Source organism: Euleptes europaea, chromosome 10 (assembly GCF_029931775.1).
Source record: "Euleptes europaea isolate rEulEur1 chromosome 10, rEulEur1.hap1, whole genome shotgun sequence".
Taxonomy (NCBI): domain Eukaryota; kingdom Metazoa; phylum Chordata; class Lepidosauria; order Squamata; family Sphaerodactylidae; genus Euleptes; species Euleptes europaea.
In genome coordinates, this window is record NC_079321.1 from 11970766 (window position 1) to 11989421 (window position 18656).

An 18656-nucleotide genomic window follows, 5' to 3' on the forward strand; every position below is an offset into this window, starting at 1 on the left:
TTGCTGGCCTTGACAGTGCACGTCTGATCGACCCACCGAGTAGATAAAGGAGATCGCACGCGGCAGATAAGAAGCAACGCGCTGGCTGCAGCCTGACACAATGAGAGGCACACGGCCTCGACAAACACCCTGGCCACTGTGAGCCCCCGAGGCATTTCCCGAGAACGATGCACCCGCAGAGAGCGTGAGGTCCACAGTCATTAATTCCCCAGGAAATGCCTCCAGGCCAATGTTATTATTCCCATTATATCTCCATATTCTATAGTAAATAAAAATATTAATCTGTGTGTTACTGTCTCTCATTTCCTGCAGTGGCCATGTGCGTTCCAGGAGCCCCGTGGAGAACAGCGGTCTGAGGCTCTCGGCATGAAAGTTTCCATCCTAATGCCATTAACTTTCCACAGAGAGCAGCCAGCTCTTTCTGAGAATCCACAATCTTCTCAGAAATCACTGGAAAGCCCCACTGTTGGCACATGATGTAATAATGAAAGGGTCTCAGGGAACAGCTGATCTCCCCAAACCTGGACTCATGGGTGCATGCAGGCGTTTTATTTCTGCATTTATTTATACCTGCTTTTCTCCCCAGCTGGAACTCAGTGCAAAGAAGAAGGAGAAGGAGAAGAAGAGTTGGTTTTTATATGCTGACTTTTTTTACCACTTAAGGGAGAATCAAACCAGCTTACAATCACCTTCCCTTCCCCTCCCCACCACAGACACCCTGTGAGGTAGGTGGGGCTGAGAGAGAGCTCTAACAGAGCTGTAACTTGCCCAAGGTCACCCAGCTGGGTTCGTGTGTAGGAGTGGGAAAACAAATCCAGTTCACCAGATGAGCCTCCGCCGCTCATATGGAGGAGTGGGGAATCAAACCCAGTTCTCCAGATCAGACTCCAATGCTCCAAACCACCACTCTTAAACTCTACACCACTACATCATTCTCCCCTCCTCCGTTCTTCCACACTAACAACCCTGTGAGATAGGCCAGACTGAGTGTTTGTGATGGGCCCGCGGTCGCCCAGGGAGCTTCCATGGTAGAATTGGGGATTTGAACGCAGGTCACTCACAGTCCTAAATCTCCCACTCTAACCACTACGCCACAAAGGCTGTTACCGCACTAGGTATTCCCAGCGATGTATTAAGAGTTTGAAACTGTTATAAAAAATACTGTTCATACTTTGTTTGGCCCCTTTAGCTGTGAAGACGTCTTCCAACCATTTTTTATCTGTGGCATCCAAAAACCCTTTTAAAGCGATGTTTTTTATAACATTTCCAAACTCTTGATACATCCCTGGGAATACCTAGTGCGGTAACAGCCTAGGGTTGCCAACCACTAGGCATTGGCTGGAGATCTACTATTACAAGTGATCTCCAGGTGCCAGAGATCAGTTCACCTAGAGAAAATGGGCACTTTGGAAGGTGGACTCTATGGCATTGTACCCCATTGAAGTCCCTCCCCTCCCCAAACCATGCCCTCCTAGGCTCCACCCCCAAAATCTCCAGGTATTTCCCAACCCGGAGCTGGTAACCCTATACACCGCACTGGCTCTGGGTCGAGGGCCAGTTTATGGCATTTTGGAAGCTCATATATCTACCCACAGTACACACAAGTGGGGAAGATAGTTAAATTGTCGTATAGTTAAATTGTGGAACTCCCTGCCCCAGGATGTGGTGATGGCTGCCAACTTGGAAGGCTTTAAGAGGGGAGTGGACATGTTCATGGAGGAGAGGGCTACCCATGGCTACTAATCAAAATAGATACTAGTCATGATGCATACCTATTCCCTCCAAGATCAGAGCAGCGGGCCTATTCTATTAGGAGCTTTGGAACACAGGCAGGATGCTGCTGCAGTCGTCTTGTTTGGGGGCTTCCTAGAGGCCCCTGGTTGGCCCCTGTGTGAACAGACTGCTGGACTTGATGGACCTTGGTCAGATCCAGCATGGCCTTTCTTATGTTCTAAGATGAAAGAAGTATCAAGAAGTGACAGACAATGCACAGGATTAGCAAATCTTCCTGTTAAAGTCCTAGGAGCAAACAGTTCGCTGTTGGGGAGTAGATGACAGCTCGGGGTGATGATCCTACAAACGGCGTGGAAATTCTATCTTGTAAGTTTCACACGTTTCTGTGCCAAAATGCCAAGACACCTTTACTGTGAACATGCTTACTAGCTGCAACATTTTTTTCTGGTCCTAATGCTCTCCGTCAGCAGCTTTTGCAGGAGAGGTCAGCCGCTTAAGTTTATGTAACGGCACTAATGTGATTGATCAAAACCACTTCCACTTCCATTTAGAGCCAGCCTATTGTAGCGGTCAGAGTGTTGGCCTAGGATCTGGGAAAGCAGGTTCGAACCCTGCCCCTGCTGTGGAAGGAAACAAATCAATAATTTGCAGTTGGCCAAAATGATGCATGTAAACTGCCTAAAGGCGCCTCTTCCTTCCAGCTGGGAACTCAACATTTATAGTAAGTCAGCAGCACATGACGATCCCTGCTAGATCAGACCGAAGGTCAATCAAGGCCAGCATCCCGTTTCCCACAATTCCAAGCCCCCAGGAAACCCACACAAGTAAGGCAAGAAGTCACTCAGTGGCTCACTGCCTCTGGACAGGAAAGCACCATTTAACCTCCATGGCTAGGGTTGCCAACTTCCAGGTATTAGCAGGACGTCTCCTGCTGTTACAGCTGATCTCCAGCCGATAGAGATCAGTCCTCCTGGAGAAAATGGCCGCTTTGGCAATTGGACTCTATGGCATTGAAGTCCCTCCCCTACCAAACCCCACCCTCCTCAGGCTTCGCCCCAAAAACCTCCTGCCGGTGGCAAAGAGGGACCTGGCAACCCTACCATGGACGCATCTTGTGGCAGTGAGTTCCAAAGATGGATTATGCTTTGTGTGAAGAAGTACTTCCTTTTGGTCTGTCCTGATGTTAGGGTTGCCAACCTCCAGGTTTCTCCTGCTATTACAACTGACCTCCAGGCGACAGAGATCAGTTCACCTGTGGAACACGGTTGCTGTGGAAAGTGGACTCTGTGGCATTCTACCCCACTGAAGTCCCGCCCCTCCCAAACCCCGCCCTCCTCAGGCTCCAGGTATTTCCCAACCCAGAGCTGGCAACTCTACTTCTGGGAAGTGACAGGGATGCTCTAGCATGCACCCCAAAAAACCTCTATGGAAACCATAGTTTTTAGAGGAACTTGCTAGAGCGTCCCCATCACTTTTAGGTAAACCCAGAAGGGACATTATTGCACACACGCGTTGTGCGTGAGCAAATCGCTCTCCCCACCAACACTACAAGGAAGCTCCCGCCGGTGGTATGTGGGGACCTGGCAACCCTAATGAGGGCTCTCCTAGTCCAGGAAGAACCGTTTTCCTCCAGACGCTAAGATTTCCAGACTGGCACACAACCATAAAACAGGGTCTGTAAAGTAAATCAAAGGCAGCTGCAAAAGTTAATAAACTGACGTAAGCTTCCCCCTTTCCCTCTGAGCATGAATTGTAAAATGCAGTCTCTCATTCAATAGCCAAGGAAGGGCCGCCGTGCAGATTTTTAAAAACCACACATTGGGCTCAGCCACAGCTACAATTTATTTTAGTAATTTTTTAAAATTAAACTATTTATACTCCACTTTCCCTCCTGGCTCAGTTTAGGGTTGGGGAAACTCAAGAGAGGAACAGGAAAAGCCAGTTGTTTTTTTAAAAAAAGTATTTTTTTAATTGTTTTTGTTAAGGGATGCAGAATTTTCAAAAAATGTACAATGCAGACCAAGCCAACTGTTGGAAGTGCTCAGACACTGAACTTTTTTCCCACTAATGGTGGACCTGCACCAAAAGCCAGGTGATAGCTGGAGATCTCCTGCTATCACAACTGATCTCCAGCCGATAAGAGATCTGTTCACCTGGAGAAAATGGCCACTTTGGCAATTGGACTCTCCGGCATTGAAGTCCCTCCCCTCTCCAAACCCCATCCTCCTCAGGCTCCACCCCCAAAATCTCCAGGTGTTTCCCAACCTGGAGCTGGCCACCCTAAGGTGAACTGATCTCTATCAGCTGAAGATCAGTTGTGTAATAGCAGGAGATCTCCAGCTAGAACCTGGAGGCTGGCAACCCAAGTTGGGAAATGCCTGGAGATTTGGGGGGTGGAGCCTGAGGAGGGCAAGGTTTGGGGAAGGGAGGGGCCTCAATGGGTTATAATGCCATAGAGTTCAAGGTGGCCATTTTCTCCAGGTGAACTGATCTCCAGGCGAACTGGCACAGAAGGAGTAGAAAAGGATCCAGTGGGGTCAGGGGAGATGCAATTTCTCTTTCTAAGGGCATAATGATTGAGGGGTAGGGATTCCTTTCTATTTTATTTATTTATTATTTATTTTATTTAAAACATGTTTATGCCCCCTTTCCCCCCGAATTACGATCCTCTGGGCTGCAAACAAAGAAAACCATTAAAACTACCTTTTAACGATAGATTAAAAAAAATTAAACATGTCAGCAACACATAAACAAGAAGGAGGGTCAGCGAGCGAAGGAACACCAAACAAAACAGAAAATAAGATTAATTTCCCGCACACTTGAAATGTTCCATGAGATAAATTTGGGTCAGACAGAATCCTAAACCTCAGGCTCAACAAATCTAAACAGAGTTATTAGACCAATACTTTCCCGTTGAGAGAGGCTTTCCGAAATAAACATAGAGGCAAAAGAACCGAACTACTCCATGCAAGACAAACAACACAAGGGCGGATGAAAGAGAAAAGCCGTGGCCTAAGGAAACATTTATCCAAAACAAGATATCAACGTGAAATTGCAACAAGCAGCATCCACAGTGAAGTTAATTTTCACACTTCAACTGAAGAGAAGCCAAATGTTCTTAAGCGGAGGCCGGGCACGTGTGCCAGTCACTTTCCCAAATTATAGGGCAGAGAACTTGCTTCCACTGTGAGGAAGCCTTTGATCTTCAGAATCAAAAGGGGTTATTAGCCCCTGTCAAGTTTACCTTAACCTAAACTTCAGATGAGGAGAACAAAAACCTATAAGGAGGATCAGATGAGTCCAACAAAAGACTATACAGGCTAGGGCTGTCAAGCCCCCAGTCAGGGTGGAGAACCCCTTGCCACCAACTTTTATTGCCCGCAGCTGTGCTGAGAGGCAGAATAATTAAAAAAACAAAACATTGTTCCAACTGCATGTCACGTGACTTCAGGGTGGGGGGAAAAAACCCCAAACAACAGAGGTGTCAAGGGGTAGCTCTAGGAATTGCCTGGCACTCTGTGGTTTTACCATAGAGTTTCCATAGATTCCTAGAGCTACCTATGCCACTTTTGGTTTTTTAACAGAAGTAATGTAACAGCACCCAGCACTGCAGCCGACAGCCCTCCCACTGGTTGCCTGGCAACCCTGCCCTAGACATGCTCCTGTGCAGATTCCATGTGCAGAAAGGACAAAGACTTGAACTGTCACCTCAGGGTTGGGAAATTCCTGGGGATTTGGGGGTGGACCTGGGAAGGATGGGACCTCAGAGGGATATAATGCCATATAGCCCATCTTCCAAAGCAGCCATTTTCTCCAGGGAAACTGATGATCCCCATCCAGCATTTGGTCTACACAGAGGTGACATGTACACAAGCCTCTTGCCTGATACATATATGTAGATGCACATGTATAGTCAGCATCATCTACTAAAGAAACTATCACAAGAACCTAAATCATAAGATTAGGTAGGTTAATGGGCAGACTCCAAAAACACACAGAGATACTAAGTAGTAAGTCTCAACTAAGAAAAAAACATCTCTTTTTAATATGTGTTTTTAAAATTGGAGCAGGCTGCAGCAGACCAATAGCAGTGGGAAGCGGCAGCAGCTGTGACACATACAAACTCATTCAGACACATCTGTACATCTGTACATATGCCCAAACGATCAGCTTCAAAGTTGTCAGAGCACTTCCACGTTGACAACATCCTGGGGAATGCAGAGGGGGAGGGGAATTAGGGGCTGCCATGAGGTATGCACCCTCCAACCCTAATCTCCCTCTCCTTCTTCTCTTCCCTCACCCCTTTAACTATTGGTTCACATGCCTTCAACGTTCTGTCACTCCCAGACGTCAATGAGCTTGGGGCTGGGGATTTTTCAGTTGCGGGGTGGTGCTTGAGGAAGGTTGTTCTTCATTTTAAATTTACAAACAACTTTTTTTTTTGGTTCCTGCATACTTTGGGAATCCACCGAGTTATGGAGAAATCCCTCCATTGCTATTCATTTAGAAGAAGGAACGAAAACCAGACACAAATGAACGTCAAATGCTACCAGGGAAAGGGGAATCGGAAAAGCGCATCATCATCAGATACATTGACATAAGCAATAAATCATTCATTGGATGGAAGAGGTGCAAAAAGGCCTACCTGTGATGAAGGAAGATGCTGCCAGGATGTTGCTGAGCAGTTCCATCTCCGTGCCGGTACCCGCAGGCTCCATCGTCCTGTTGACCGCGGTCCTCTCATCCACAGGAAGCAGCAAAGGCTGGGTGTCTAACGGGTAAAAGGCAGCCGACCTCCCTTTCTTCTTTTCTGCTGGGAACAGCAATGCGAACACCTCTGACTCCGGGGCCCGCTGCTCCAGCCAGAGCCGCCCTTCACAAGCCCAGAGCGGAGATCCACTGTCCTCGCCCAGAAACAACTCTGGCATCTGAAGTTTCCCCGCTTGACTTGAGCTGCCTACTCAAACAGCCCTCCAGGCGACTACTGTGCTCGCTCGCTCGAGAGGTCTACCCGTCCCTACGCTTTCAAGTCACCAGTTAGACACACCCAGCCGATGTACGGCAAATATATAATCAGAGGCCTTTGTTCGTTGCCAATCAAAGGGGCCTTTATTGGAGCCGGGTCCGGGCAAAATTGTCCTAACTCAATACAGCAGCTCCCCACACTCCCCCCCCCCAAAAAAATCACAGGCAGCCCTACTTGCATCTATCTAACTGTAATTCTATAGCTCCTGCTCTACACCTGGCAAACAGTCCCGCTTCCCTGCCTGCCCCCGGCCTTTATTAAGGAGCGGGTGGATCTGGAAATCCCTTTATGACTTCCTAGTGCAGCTTTCAGCGGGAGAGAAAGGTGCTGTTAATGATTGGGGTTTTATTTGTCGAAATGTTGCTGGGAAGAAGGCAGCTCATTCCTTCGGCCTGAAAGAGACCCTTTCAGGCCTTATCAGATCAGCCGCCCGAGAACTCATTGTACCTTGATCTGTTTGCAGACACCACCGAGGGCGGCCACAAGAATGTTAATTGTTTTTAAACACCGTTAAACAGTCCAGCTGAGCAAGGCTGGGTGACTTGCAGAACTGATACAGGGAAAAAAGAGAAAAGAATCTGCAGGTTGAATGAAGTTTGTCAAAGCTTGTGTTTCTCAATGAGCTCCTGCCACTGAGACGAGGCCAGTTCTGTTTGGCTCCCGCTTATCGGGCAGTGTTAACTTCAAGCAAGTTGCAAGGTTTGGCATATAAAGTATCCTCAGTCTGGAAAGCGGACAAGCCATTCCGTGGCACAGGCATAGACAGCTTTAAAAGGAATCATAGAATCATAGAGCTGGAAGGCACCACCAGGGTCATCTAGTCCAACCCCCTGCACAATGCAGGAAATTCACAACTACCTGCCCCCATACACCCCAGTGACCCCTACTCCATGCCCAAAAGAAGGCCAAGATGCCCTCCCTCTCATGATCTGCCTACGGTCATAGAATCAGCATTGCTGACAGATGGCCATCTAGCCTCTGCTTAAAAACCTCCAAGGAAGGAGAGCTCACCACCTCCCAAGGAAGCCTGTTCCACTGAGGAACCACTCTAAGGGCACATGAAACATGAACAAAGAAGCTGCCTTCTACTGAATCAGACCCTTGGTCCATCCAAGTCAGGATTGTCTACTCAGACAGGCAGCGGCTCTCCAGGGTCTCAGGCTCAGGTCTTTCACATCACCTACTTGCGTAGTCCCTTTAACTGGAGATGCCAGGGATTGAACCTGGGACCTTCAGCATGCCAAGCGGATGCTCTACCACTGAGCCACGACCCCTTTCACTTTCAGGGGCCTAACGCACTCAGTATATACTACGTTTTAAAAAACGTGTTATCCAGGTTAGATCGCACCTCAGACCTCCCACTTCGGCTTGGAAATGCTTTGGAAGCGCCAGACATCTGTTTTTCCCCAAAACGCCTATACCATGATGTATTTCGTTATGTCGTTTCAAAACCGGCAATCCAAGTGCGTTCAGTTACATACGCTATTCAGTTCTCCTCCCCTCTTTTTGCAACACCCAATGAAAAGCCTTCCTCCTCCCATCCCACCTCCCCCCTCCCCTCCCGTTTGCATCCACCAATCATTATTGTTACTTAATCCCCCCCCCCCCCGCCAGCATAAATGCTTGTGGTCTTACAAAGGAACACGGGAAGGTTGGAACATTAGACCAACCATTTTTATTTGTGCAGGGTCCCAATCAAACATTTCCCTCATATGGAATGTCCTTGAAGTGGATTCTGTAAACGGTTCATGGGCTTGAGGGGGAAGGAATGCAGAGGAGGGCGAGGGCTGGAAAAGTAGCGAAATTGCTGCGAGCGGCAGATGGGGGAGGGGGAAGCAGCAGGAGGAGGAAGGGAGGGAGGAGCAGGAAGGGAGGGAGACTGAGGGATAGAGAGAGCGCCCCCCCCCCACACACACACACAAACAGACACACACAAGTCAGGGCTCTGTTCCTCCCTTTGAGAGCGTGCCTCCCTGGTCTCAAAAAAAATTTTTTTTTTAATGTGCTCGTCCCAACGAAAAAATGCAAGATCGTTGGACCAACGCCCGAAAAGATGGCAGCTCTGTGATTAGCACCGTGCAAGGAACAGCTCATTTTGGGTTTTTTTTTTGGGGGGGGATGCCTGCATAGGTTGTGATTAGGGTTTCCCTGCCATGCAAATGAGGCAATTCTTAATGGCGTACAGCGCTCCTTCGGATCAATGATATTGCGCATGCATGAAAAAAAAGGGCAGGGAGGTGGGGAAGCATCAGCGACGTAGACATGATGCAGTGCTCCCCCACGCTCCTCCTTTCGATATGACGATATGACGATAAACCGTCTTGGGAGCAGTCTTAACAGGCACGGTGCGATCGGAAATGAAGAATATGCATCCAAAACACACACACCGAGCACGATGATAATATGCTGTAAATTATTGGTGCAATAAGCCTTTCACACAGCCCAAATAATGCACTTTCAATCCACTTTCAATGCACTTTGAAGGTGGATTTTACTGTGTGATTGGGTTACTGCACTTTGTATTCCCAGCGATGTATTAAGAGTTTGAAAATGTTATAAAAAACATTGCTTTAAAAGGGTTTTTGGATACCACGGCTAAAAAATGGTTGGAAGACATCTTCAGAGCTAAAGGGGCCAAACAAAGTGCGAACAGTATTTTTTATAACAGTTTCAAACTCTTAATACATCGCTGGGAATACATTGAAAGTGCGAACAGAATTTTTTATAACATTTCCAAACTCTTGATACATCGCTGGGAATACCTAGTGCGGTAACAGTCTGAATTGGCAAAATCCACTTGCAAACTATTGTTAAGGTGCAGTGAAAGTGGATTGAAAGTGGATTATTTGGGCTGCGTGAAAGTGCCCTAACTGTTAGAAAAAATTTCCTAATGTCTAAACGGAAACTCTTTTGATTTAATTTCAACTCGTTGATTCTGGTCTGACCTTCTGGGACAGCAGAAAACAACTCGGCACCATCCTCTAAATGACAGCCCTTCAAGTACTTGAAGATGGTTATCATATCCCCCCTCCCCCGGTGGCCTGCTTCTGCCCACCGACCAAGTAAGGGTTGCGGGCAGCCCAGTTAATTGGTGGGCAAATTCCCACCATAGCCATACAAATTGGAAGCCCAATTAGGTATCATACACCAACAGCTGTAATAGTGCTAGTTTTCTGTGAAAAGGCAGCTTTGAGAGAAGACAATGGAGAAGTGGCTTGTTTAAGCCTTTCCCTGCCTGCCACTTCTCTGGGACAAAACAGCCAGCATGGTGTAGTGGTTAAAAGCGGTGGTTTGGAGTGGTGGATTCTGATCCGGAGAACCAGGTTTGATTCCCCACTCCTCCACATGAGCGGCAGACGCTAATCTGGTAAACTGGCTTTGTTTCCCCACTTCTCCCCATGAAGCCAACTGGGTGACCTTGGGCTAGTCACAGCACTCTTAGAGCTCTCTCAGCCCCACCTACCTCACAGGGTGTCTGTTGTGGGGAGGGGAAGGGAAGGCAATTGTAAGCCGGTTTGATTCTTCCTTAAGTGGTAGAGAAAGTCAGCATATAAAAACCAAAAACTTCTTTTTCTTCTACCCTTCCTGATCATATTAGGAAGTGTCTTTTCTTCTAGGAGACTATGTCATGCAAAGCTGATCAGAAGAGCAACGTTGTTAAGCAACACTGATAACTGAGCATTGTGTTTTATTAGCACTTGACCTTCTGTGCTGCTTTATGGTTTTAATGCATTGTTTTTTTTAAAAGAAATCACAATCCCCCCCTTGAGTTTTTGTTACAGAAAGGCTGCTTTAAAATGTCATAGATAAAACTGAAACACAATCTGACAGGTCTTCAGAACAGATTATTCCTGGAAAAGTGTAATGATCTTCCGTCCCAACAAAACTAAAGGTACTTCCCCAGTGAGGTATGCAGGTCTCTCCCATGTGGAATGCTTGTCTAATATTGACAGGCAAGGCGGAGCATGTCAGGGACACCAACCCTTCAATAAAGACACTGTCAATTACGGGAAGTCTTGATAACCCTCACCCCCAACAAGACTGTTTGCACAAATACTGCCATAACCATGGCTACCTGGAAGGACGTGATCCGCGATGGATGATGAGGCATCAGAGATAAATGCTCCGTCTCCTATGACATCCGGATCGGGTTCTCTTGGCAACTGTGGGGAACGAGGCTGTGGAACCCCTTGGTAGATTGTGGGATTTGGCTGAGTTTCATGCAGCAGTTTCTTGGGCACTGAAAGGAGGAAGGCAAGATTGTCAGAATTGATAATAATCAGAGTGGCTCAGATGTGATCTAATGAGGCCACAAGCAAAACCGAGGAGGCTCCTCCAACACGCTCGCATAACCTGGGAGAAACGGGGGTGTAAATGCCAGGTGGCGAGATCTGTCATCAGGACCCAGGCACAATAAAACCTATCGGCAATTATTCTTTTGCCAAAGAGGAAGCTGATTGTATGCAGGCCAAAGTCTTTGGAGGAGACAGCAGTCAAAGCGGTTGGGTGCATAGACTGGAAGACATGAGGAAAGTCATAACGCACTGGTGCAAAAGCAGGCTTTTGCATCAACTGAGAGATTCTGGGGAGCCAGGCAGGAGACCATGGGAAATTGCAGCACCTTGGCATTCCGTACAGCCTACACAACCGGGGGCAGCAGGGCAGCATAGTTGGGACTGCAATGCTCAAGTAGAGAAGAGAAGCACAGCACCAATTCATGACAACAATGCTGTCTCCCTGGTTAGGCAAACTTGACTTAATATCAGCAGTGGGCGAGAAATGCGTTGTTTCTATTTAAACCCTGGATAGCAGTTTAAGGGCGAGAACGCATGCGTTTCGCCGAACGTGCATTCAGTCCTGGCTGAATCCTGGCTGAAACAGGGAATAAAGGAGGCTAAAGCATTTTCGCCCTACATCTACTGATACTAGGGTTGCCGAACATGCTGGCTGAATCCTGGCTGAAACAGGGAATAAAGGAGGTTAAAGCGACCATGCATTTGTGCCCTACATCTACTGATACTAGGGTTGCCAACTCCAGGATGGGAAATTCCTAGAGATTTGTGGGGGGCGGGGAGCCAGGTGAGTGTGGGGTATGGGAAGAGGAGGAGCCACAGCACAAAATACACCGTTCAAAGCAGCCATTTTCCCCAAGGGAATTGATCTCTGTTGTCTGCAGATCAGCTATAATTCTGGGAGGTCTCCAGGCTCTACCTGAAGGATGGCAACTCTGATACATTCAAATCCAGCAACTATTCATCTAGCCATTATCTGGTGGAAAGTGACCCATATGGTTTTCAAGGCAAGAGATGTTCAGAGGTAGTGTGCCATTGCCTGCCTCTGTGCAGTGACCCTGGACTTCCATGGTGGTCTTCCCATCCAAGTACTAACCAGGGCCAACCCTGCTTAGTTTTCAAGATCTGATGAGATCAGTCAAGACTGGGCCATTGATGGGGTTGCCAGGTCCCTCTTCGCCACCAGTGGGTGGTTTTTGGGGTGGAGCCTGAGGATAGCGGGGATTGGGGAGGGACTTCAACGCCATAGAGTCCAATTACCAAAGAAGCCAATTTCTCCAGGTGAACTGATCTCTATTGGCTGGAGATCAGTTGTAATAGCAGGAGGTTGGCAACCCTACCCTCCAGCTCAGGGTAGCCATCATCTAGGCAATAATAAATGTGCCAGCCTTCAAGGTGCCCCCAAACTCCTTTAGGTTTATAAGGATAGAAAGCAAGTGTTAATACTCATATTAAATGCATTCTGTCATGGCACTATTATATCTTTAAAGTTACAGACATTACAAGAAACTGTATGCTTTTTTCCCCATGAACCCACATTGTGCTATTCAGGAACTAACCAGGGGCAGTGGGTACAAAATGGTACCCTGCTTAGGGGGACAAAATACCTGGAATGGGCTCTGGAGAGCTATGGGGAGGAAGAGGATCCAATTTCTAAGCTCTCAGCCTTCTGTTCAATTAATCTAAAGGAGTTAAAGCACAGAGCTCTCTTTTCCAGACACAAATAAAATCCCCATCCAAGTGCTGTTCATCCCCGAACTAAAAAAGGGTAGGCCATCTTTCGCACTCAGTTGGGTAAGGCTGAGGGTTTTTTTTGGGGGGGGGGGTTGTACTTCCCACATTGGATGGGTTTCAGCTGGCCCTTGCTGACTCAGTTAGTAGTCTGGGCGTTATACTCAATCCAGCCTTGTAGCCAGAGAAGCAGGTGAAGTCAGCAGTGAAGAATGCCTTCTGCCATCTTCATTGAGCATTAAGGCTGGCTGCTTACCTCATCTCAGCTGATCTGGCCATATGGACCCACAGTAACCTTGCCGCTAGACTACTGCAATGCACTCTACGTGGCACAGCCCTTGAAATCAACTCAGAAACTTGTCTGTTGCAAAATGCCTCAGCTCATTCTGTAACAGGATCTAGGCAAAATGGGCATCTTACGCTGATTCTGCGTGGGTTCAATGCATGCGAACTGGTTGGATTCAAGGTGATGGTTATTACTTCTGATGCCTTTTAAAGTCTGGGCCCCACATATCGGCAGGGCTGCCTCTCCGGCTCTGCTCCATTGAGGCAGCCCCACTCATCCAAGCAAGGCCTTCAGAAAGTGCCATCCTGTAAACTGCTGACAACAGCGTCTCTCTGTACTCAAACACGCTCAGTGATAGCTCCCGCAAGATTAGGGCTGCCAGCTCCAAGTTGAGAAATACCTGGAGATTTGGGGGACGGAGCCTGGGGAGGGTGGGATATGGGAAAGGGAGGGACTTCAATGCCATAGAGTCCAATTGCCAAAGCAGCCATTTTCTCCAGGTGACCTGATTGTAATAGCGGGAGATTTCCAGCTACCACCTGGAGGTTGGCAACCCTATGTAAGATGGCATAACCTGATGATGTCATTAAGGCCTCAACACTGCTGCAGTGTAAGAGGCCATGCAAGAGTGAACTATTTAAAGGGGGCGTCTTGAGGAAAGCAGGGCATGTCTGTCCTTGGCTTTCTCATGTGTGTGTGTGTGTGTGTAAAGCACCATCAAGTCGCAGCCAACTTATAGTGAACCCTGGTGGGATTTTCAAGGCAAGAGGTGGTTTGTCATTGCCTTCCTCTGCAGTCTTTCTTGAAGGTCTCCCTTCCAAGTACCAACCCAACTTAGCTTCTGAGATCTGAAGAGATCGGGCTATACTATACCATTCCACATCCTAGCTTTCTCATAGGAAGGTGAATATGTCCTGCCAAACACCGTCTTTTGTGTTTTGACGGCATTTACTGTGATTTTGAATTTAGTATTACTGTAACTTGCTTTGAGTCCTTGGGGAGAAAGGTGGGCTAGAAATAGGGCAAGCAAATAAACAATCAGGGCGTGGGTTTTTGTTTTTTTTAAATCAGAGCACAGACCCTTCTTTACGTTTCATTTTTCTTTCCCAAAGCCTATTCGACTTCTACTATTAATAGGGTTGCTAGGCACCTCTTTGCCATCGGCAGGAGGTTTTTGGGGCGGAACCTGAGGAGGGCGGGGTTTGGGGAGGAGAGGGACTTCAATGCAAAGTAAAACAATATTAAGATTAAGAAAAGCTATCTCCACAATGGAGCACACGCCAAAGGCAGCCCCTCGCTTCCCCCTCCCACCTCACTAGCTGTAAAGGTGAAGATAATGAGACTAAAATAGCTAAGATAAAAGCTAGAGAAACAAAATATCAAAATAAAAAAGCTAGAGAAACTAAGTAAACGCTCTGCGAAGTGGTGCACAGCCGCAGCGCTGTTCTCGGCTCAACTTTGCTAATCAAGAATGAAGAACCGGACTTCAGTGCCATAGAGTCCAATGGCCAAAGCGGCCATTTTCTCCAGGGGAACTGATCTCTATTGACTGGGGATCAGTTGTAATAGCAGGAGATCTCCAGCCACCACCTGGAGGTTGGCAACCCTAACTATTAAACATAAGAACATAAGAAAAGCCATGGTGGATCATACCAAGGCCCATCAAGTCCAGCAGTCTGTTCATTGGAGATCAGTTGTAATAGCAGGAGATCTCCACCTAATAACTGGAGGTTGGCAACCCTAATGCCAGTAGTAAACAATCTGACACTCCGATTTTTCAAAAGGCATACCACCCGCTTCGAAATCTGTAACTCCAACAATGCACTTACAAAAAGGTAAGAGCCAGGTGAGTTAAGCGCCTGGGCCCAGAGAAGGTGGCTGCTACTTCCAGATCCTTCCCTGCTCGGCCCAGAAGCACCTTGGTTTGTGTGCGCCAGTCGGGCGGCAATAAATTCAACGGCACACAACAGTTCAGCACAGGAAGCCAAGGATACAGCCCACATCCCCCTTGTGGCTTGGTGAACGTTTTTTATTAGACACGAAAGCAAAACAAGCCCCGAAACTGGAACGAAGCCAGCAGCCTGTATGTTGGAAACCTCGGCGGTTACGAAAAACATCCTAGACTCATTAGCTGACCACACACAGCCAAGAGCGTCGCTCCACGTTTGCGCATCTTAAAAGAAAAAGCGCTGGCTTGGGGACTGGCAGCGGAAACCCGTTTGATATCTGAGCTTTTGACGTTATTCCGAGACGGAGCAAAAATACTCCAAAATTAGTTCCTCCCTCTTTTCTACAGAGATGCTCCCCGGCCACTATTAAAAAGAAGTGACTTATGGGTCATCCAGTGTCTCCGTTTTCCTGAAAATCAAAGTTGCATGGGGCAATTTCTGAGAAAGTATCCTTGTCACACCGCCCGTTCTTCTCATTACCCACACACATCACAGCTGCGTCAAGAGGATTGTTAAAGTGCCTTGCCCTCTGCTATTCCCCTGGTTGGGATTGCCAACCTCTGGGAGGGGCCTGGAGATCTCCTGCTATTACACCTGATCTCTAGACTAACTCCCCAGGCTCCATGCCCAAACTCTCCAGGAATTTCTTATCCAAGAGTTAGCAACCCTGTCCTGGAACTACAATGGGTCTCCAGGTGACAGAGATCAGTTCCCCTGAAGAAAATGGCTGCCTGGGAAGGGGGACCTTATGGCATTACACCCCCCTGAGGTCCCTCCCCTCCCCATACCCTACCATCCCCAGGCTCCAGGTTGCCACGTCCCTCTTCGCCACTGGCAGGAGGTTTTGGGGGTGAAGCCTGAGGGCGGGGTTTGGGGAGGGGAGGGACTTCAAGGCCATAGAGTCCAATGGCCAAAGTGGCCTTTTCTCCAGGTGAACTGATCTCTATCGGCTGGAGATCAGATGTAATAGCAGGAGATCACCAGCTAGTACCTGTAGGTTGGCAACCCTACTCTACCCCTAAATTCTCCAGGAATTTCCCAACCCAAGGCTGGAAACCCTAGCTTGGCCCCTTCCACCTGACAGGATGTATTTTCATATGGGAAAACATTCTTACATGAGTGCACTGAAAGGGTCCAGCCTCAGAACCCTGAAACCACGTGATGAGATGTTCGTCTAGACTGGGCTTGAGTCACCAGCGCCTTGGGCACAGCTGCAATTCACAATTAGACTGTGAGACTGAGAACTTGGTGAAAGTAAAGAGAAGTCTCTCAGTCCTGGGGCTGATGAGTGATTTGGGGACTCTAATCCTGCACGCAAAGTTAAGTTGTGTATTTAAGTTACACTAGAAGGTCTGAAATATGAACCTTTGCTTCAAGCAACTGTACTTAAAAATGAGTGGAGCTTTTCTGGATTGTGCCAGCAGAAAGATTCGGAAGTCTGTTGTGATCTGTGGTGGATCTGTGGTGTTCCACCAAATGAGAACATCCCATTCTCAGTATCCAGGCTTGGTTGATGGAGTGGTCTGGCCATTTGTCCATTTAGATCGATTTGTCAAAGCCCCTGAATGGAAGCTTCTGGGTTACGAAGAAGACAAAGCTGGAGAAGGAAAGAGGACACAGTTCTTTTGTGCTCCTTCTTGGGGCCAGAGTGATGCAGCCTCCTGACATGCGCTTGCGCGTGGCAGATACAGGATGTATGGTGCTGATACACTGTGAGCCAGCATGATATAGAAGAAGGGTTTTATACCCCGCTTTTCTCTACCTTTAAAGAGTCTTACAATCACCTTCCCTCCACCCACCCCCCACAACAGGCACCTTGTGAAGTAGTTGGGGCTGAGAAAGTTCGGAGAGAACTGTGACTGGCCCAAGGTAACCCAGCAGGCTTTATGTGGAATAGCAGGGAATCAAACCCAGTTCTCCAGAATAGAGTCCTGCCACTCTTAACCACTACACCACGCTGGCTCTAGTTAATTCCACCAGCGAGTATTTACTTACAACTCTTTTGGGTCCTACAGGGGAGATGGGGCTTTGTCCAGGTGGGAGGCAGGGAACCCAGAACTAGGATTAAGCCAGTCATCCTCTGCTCCTCCCTTGCCATGAGTTCAACTCTTACAGAGTAAGAGTAAGAACAAGGACAAGATAAGCCCATTGAGTAGACCGGAAAGTGAAATTGTAACAGGAGATGAAGAGAGGGCAGAACTCCTCAATTCCTACTTTTCCTCAGTTTTTTCTTGTGAGGGAAGTGGTGCTCAGCATGGCATAAACAGAACATGTGATGAGGGAAGGGATTTGCAGCCTAGAATTGGCATTGGGGTAGTGCACAAACACCTGGTTTCTTTAAATGAAACAAAATCCTCTGGGCCAAATGAATTGCACCCAAGGGTACTCAAAGAACTTGCAGATGTAATTTCGGAATCTCTGTCCATTATTTTTGAAAAGTCTTGGCAAACAGGTGAGGTGCCAGAAGATTGGAGGCGGGCAAATGTTGTCCCCATCTTCAAGAAGGGGAAAAAGGAGGATCCAGATAACTACCGACCCATCAGTTGACTTTTATACCAGGAAAAGTGTTCGAACAAATCGTCAAACAGTCCATTCTTGAGCATTTAGAAAGGATGGATCTGATCACTAAGAGCCAGCATGGGTTTCTCAAGAATAAGTCATGTCAGACTAATCTTATCTCCTTTTTTGAGAAAGTTACTACCTTGCTGGATCAGGGGAATGCTGTAGACATAGTTTATCTAGATTTCAGTAAGGCTTTTGATAAGGTTCCACATAGTATTCTAGTTGACAAATTGGGAAAATATGGGTTAGATCCTATTATTGTTAGATGGATCTGCAACTGGTTGACAGATCGTACCCAAAGAGTGCTAGTTAATGGTTCCTCGTCCACTTGGAGAGAAGTGACTAGTGGAGTTCCTCAGGGATCTGTGCTGGGGCCTGTGTTGTTCAACATCTTTATAAATGATTTGGATGAAGGAATAGAGGAGATGCTTATTAAATCTGCAGATGATACTAAATTGGGAGGGGTAGCAAATACGGTAGAAGACAGAGCCAAGATGCAGGATGATCTTGATAGGCTGGAGAAATGGGCTAGAACTAATAAAATGCACTTCAACAAAGACAAATGTAAAGTTCTGCATTTAGGTAGGAAAAATCAAATGCATAATTATAGGATGGGGGAGACTTGTTTGAGCAGTAGTGTGTGTGAAAAGGATCTTGGGGTCTTAGTAGACCAAACACTGAACATGAGCCAGCAGTGTGATGCTGTAACTAAAAAGGCAAATGCAGTCTTGGGCTGCATCAACAGAAGTATAGTGTCCTGGGTCATGTCCGCACTTGCCATTTGCGGCGCCGACGTCCGTGGGCTTTCCTTGCACGTTCGCACTTCAACTCACCCGAAGGATGCCGGACACGGCTTCAGTACACAGTTTCTCCGTGGTAAGAGGATCCGCTTATACGGCGAAGTATTAAAATGAAACGTGTTCCTCACGCGGAGCTGTGAAGTGCGATCATGCAACCCCGCTGAAAGTCCACCGCCCCGCCCCCATCCTTCCTAACCGCCCACACTCGTCCCCCCCTTTTGGGCTTTGCAGTGCTTAGATGCGAGAGGATGGGATGGCGGCAAGTCACTTTCGCTT

At 47.6% G+C, this 18656-nt stretch overlaps 1 protein-coding gene across 1 annotated transcript in view; it reads right to left on the reverse strand.

Annotated features, from left to right (window-relative positions):
* The window catches only part of LOC130483938 (protein eva-1 homolog C-like), a 179309-nt gene that overhangs the window by 6711 nt on the left and 153942 nt on the right, over positions 1-18656 (reverse strand). The window contains exons 6-7 of the mRNA XM_056856848.1: positions 10836-11000; positions 6380-6544 (exon numbers count right to left, since the gene is read on the reverse strand). Of these exons, the coding sequence (XP_056712826.1) occupies positions 6380-6544; positions 10836-11000 (330 nt within the window). The remainder of the gene's footprint in view (positions 1-6379; positions 6545-10835; positions 11001-18656) is intronic.